Genomic DNA, 4,443 nt, shown 5'->3' on the forward strand with positions numbered 1-4,443 from the left:
TATTCATATTCATGTTCCTCTTATCCTAAGCTTTATTCCCCCTAGCAGTGATTGAATGGAATGTCTTCGACTCTTTCTGAGCTTCTTGAGGCTTCCTAGAGTTTACCAACGAGCCATCCTTACAATCATATTTCACCAATTATCAAATGAGCATTATAAATTATTACTCTGGATTTAGTCAATACATATTTTTCAACGTTAGATAACAACCTTTTTTTATAGTTTAACTAGCTCTTATTAGAATGTTCTCGGTTTCACAATAGAAAAAAAAATAAAGAGTTAAAATCGATTTCAGTGAGAAATTTTTTGAACCAATAATAAATTGTTTGTAGTCAATCAGTTAGTCAGTTGGCTATGGTATAACACTCATACATGTACAGATAGATAATGATAATGAATTGCATGACAACACAAATAAAGAATGATACAAAATTATCAATGTAGTGTGCACTTTTGCTTTATAGGTATATAAAGATTAACAATAAACAAAAGACATTGAATCTTTAACGAATTGTTTACATTTTAATTCCTTAAATGAGAATACCCATTTTAAAACAAACTATCAACCTACCCACCCACCCACTCACTCATTCACTCACTCACTCTCTAAAACACCAACTCATATATATGCACACACACACATACAATATCTATATGATATTGTGCATTTCAATGAGAATAGTTTCTTCAGTGTAAATGATTTATACCATGCCAACCATTCTATACATAGTTGATATGGATTGAAAATTGAACTACCAATTTGTCTCTATTATAAAAGAATGCTGAGTCTATAATTATTAAGGAATTGGTTAGATCATTCAGATACAAAAAAAATGGTATTACTATTTATGAACTGGACACAACTTGATCAAGTTGACAATATATCTTCTTGATATTCATGAAGTACAAGAAGATTCATTATGTATACACAACATATATGAAGTGTCGAAGAATATGGATTTAATGGATTTATTACTTTGATTCAAAAATTGTTTAATGAAAGAATCTTGAAAAGATAAGAACATTAACTGATATCGTGTTAGGTTTCACTTAGTGCATCAGTAGTTTGACAATTTACTGAATCTTTTGAGTGATTCTACCTGGATGTACATTTTTGTTTGTGTTGAGTTTTTCAAAAACGAGAACTAATCTTACTCATTTCTTTCAACTTCTTTCACTGTGTTTAACTGAGGATAACAAGAGGAATAATATAAAGACAGTAAAAAAACATGGGTTGGTTTCATCGGCATAGTAAAAAAAAGTATGATCAATATGAGGTGAGTCATGCAATTTTATGAGTATCAAATGTGAAGTGTATTTACTGTGACTGGTCACTAAGTAGTAGCCAGTGTCTATGACTATCTAAACCATACAGGTCAACTACAATCAAAATAGCTGATTGGTAGCATCGTAGACTAGGAAGTAGGGTGGAGCGGATTTGAATCTCACAGGGAGTATCAGTCCTCTTAAGAATGTAGGTATACCTTTCTGATCAGTATACGCCAGGATGAAACCAGTGTCACACGGATTTTCGTATTAACTATCTTCTGTCACCTAGCATCTAGAATATTGCTTGATGTTCGGTCGATTTGTGGAGATTACCTCAGTCTGAATATAGCTTTGATAATGAAATGACTTAATATAGAAAGTGATTGACGGCAGTTGAATACTTCAATATCTCACCGTTTAATATCAATCCATGACGAAAATTAGTTTAAATACGATTGTTTACATGTTCTTGTTTTTACACTGTTGCTATTTAGAAGTGTAACTCAATAAACCACTGTTGATATATGAACTATATTAACGGGTCCATAGATGTTTTATTGTGGGTACAAGTTATTAGAATATTTTGAATTGTGGTTGTGATTACAATCCAACAATACATTCAAATGACGAGTCCTAAGAAGGACGAAACACTAGTTCTGGAGTCTCTTACTAGCTACAATCTGAATTAGTGTCAAATATATTTTGGAATAAATTTTCATTTAATCAACTATTGGAAAATTTTGAAATCAGAAGGGGTTTTGTGAAGATTTTAGTATTTTCATAGTTGAAATCATGAGTCAATTGGAGCTAGACCACCATGGAAAACCTAGAAGCACTCGACGGCCGTTTCGTCATATTGTGAGACTCCTCAGCAGTTCGCATCCACGATCCCGCATCGCGAGATTCGAACCCAGGACCTACCAGTATCGAGCCAGAGCATTTAACCGATAGACCACTGAGCCGGTTGGCATCCGACCGTCCAATGCTTCCAGGTTTTTCATGATGTTCTAGCTTCAATTGACTCATGATTTCAACTATATAAAATTACTAAAATCCCCACAAAACCCCCTTCTGATAAATTTTAATGTTGATCATTGATGATTGATAAAAATGATTTTAAAAAAATGTTTTTTTTTAATTGGCAATAAACCATTGACTAATAAAGTAATTGTTGTCAGATTGGAATGATGTATATTTTATCCTAATCTTTCAAACAGACAAGTCGTACTAAGTTAATCAATAAAACTTGGATGAGATTCTAAGTTTTAACTTGTTTGCTGTTCTCCTAACAATGTTTACTTGATGTGAATTCAACAGTATGAAGTTTTTCATCTAATTTATTGGATATTGACTTACAACTATCCTTCATTCCATATAATACTGAATAGTATAGTGTTCTAAGATTCTGATGGGTTGTTGGAATTTTATTTAAACTACATGAACATTTTCAATCTAAATGTGACATTATATTGAATAAAGTATTTTTATAGTTGAAATCATGAGTCAATTGAAGCTAGATCACCATGGAAAACCTGGAAGCACTGGACTGAAATCTCCACAAAAGCCCTTTCTGAAAATAAAGTATTCCACTGTTAACATTTGAAATGAATTAGATTAAAAAAATTGCATGTCCAGGGTTTCCTGTTGACTACTTCCAACCACCATCTTATCTCAATATAATGTACGCAATATTGAGTCACCTAGACTAATGGCTACACTGCAACTTGGTCGATAGGATTCATTCTGCACTAAGAAGGACCTGACATACATGACAGTGATCATCACCCAGTGATCAATCAATTGTAATGTGACCTGAATTCGATGGATTGAACATTTTAAATTTAAATAATTACTATGAATTAAATATAAAAGTTAGTTCATCATTATTAATGAATATTTATAATGGGTAGAATGTTGTTAGTTGTAAAATCTGAATTAAGGATAAATTCACTTAGTATTGTTTGTTTGAATCTTCCCATTGATGTTTAGGACTGCAACTGGTCAGTCGCTAATTGGCATATATGCATACTGTGCGTCGAAATAGCCTTAAATTACAAGCATTATAAGCAAACATAGATTGTGGTTAGCAGTGGAATCAAGGACGCGCGTTTTGCCCTATTCGGGACTCGTCACCTGGATGTACCTACATCCCAGAGTTGATGTTCACTCTGGGACTCGAACCCAGTACCTATTGCTTCAAACAGCATTGCATTATCCATTCAGCTAGTGAGTCCTGATAGCCCTTTGCTTGTGCAATGGGGTAGATAACGCGATGATCGTTTGATTGGGTTCGAGTCCCAGAGGGAATATCAACTCTGAGATGCAGGTTCATCCAGCTGACGAGTCCAAAATAGGACGAAACGCGCATCAAACTGGATTCCATTGCTATCCACTATCCATCTTTGCTTATAATGCTTGTGAATTAAGGAAATACTGAGGCAATACGCACAGTATGAACATATGCAATAAGAGACTGACCAGCTGCAGTCTTAAACATCAATGGGAATATTCAAACAAATAATACTAAGTGAAATTATAAGCATTGTTTTATAATCTAGCTATTCCTAGTATAGTCAACTCTTCAAGTAATTTAATTCACAATTAAGGTTTCATGATAGAAATTAATTGATCATACGTTGGAGATCTATTGTATATTTTCTATACCTAATGGTAAATGAAGTGTTGATCATTCAAAACCCTTGAAACTTGTAAGATACTACTCAGAGATATAGTATTTCATCATGGTACTTCATTTGCTATTATAATGCTAATCCGAGTTTTTCACCCTCAGTTTTACAATCTTCAGCTTTCGTGATAGTGAAATGTTGAGAATCTTAAGATATAGTTGAAGAGATTACATCTTAAGTATGTGTACACTTAGACATGACTTTTCGAACTCTTCATTATGAATCCCCATTATTTCTAAACAGAAGAAAACAATATATCAGCCTATTTTCACAGGCGATAATATTCTATAAACAGTTAAATACCGTAAATAAACGTTTAATGGTTTGATACATATTGTTTTCAGAAGGGGTTTTATAGAGATTTCAGTATTTTCATAGTTGAAATCATGAGTCAATTGAAGCTAGACCAACATGGAAAACCTGGAAGCACTGGACTGCCGTTTCGTCCTATTGTGAGACTCCTCAACAGGGCGCATCCACGATCCCG

At 33.5% G+C, this 4,443-nt stretch overlaps 1 protein-coding gene and 1 non-coding gene across 2 annotated transcripts in view; one reads left to right on the forward strand and one right to left on the reverse strand.

Annotated features, from left to right (window-relative positions):
• Positions 1–762: 762 nt before the first annotated feature.
• Positions 763–4,443, forward strand: part of Smp_166890 (ATPase, putative) — a gene marked incomplete at its 3' end in the record, with an annotated part of 23,348 nt that continues 19,667 nt past the window's right edge. The window contains exon 1 of the mRNA XM_018791865.1: positions 763–1,277. Within this exon, the coding sequence (XP_018647286.1) occupies positions 1,230–1,277 (48 nt within the window). The 5' untranslated portion in view covers positions 763–1,229. The remainder of the gene's footprint in view (positions 1,278–4,443) is intronic.
• On the reverse strand, positions 2,389–2,455 carry Smp_tRNA_01115_Pseudo_???.1.1. The gene has a single exon. It is a non-coding gene (tRNA).

This window comes from Schistosoma mansoni (assembly GCF_000237925.1).
Source record: "Schistosoma mansoni, WGS project CABG00000000 data, supercontig 0224, strain Puerto Rico, whole genome shotgun sequence".
Taxonomy (NCBI): Eukaryota; Metazoa; Platyhelminthes; class Trematoda; order Strigeidida; family Schistosomatidae; genus Schistosoma; species Schistosoma mansoni.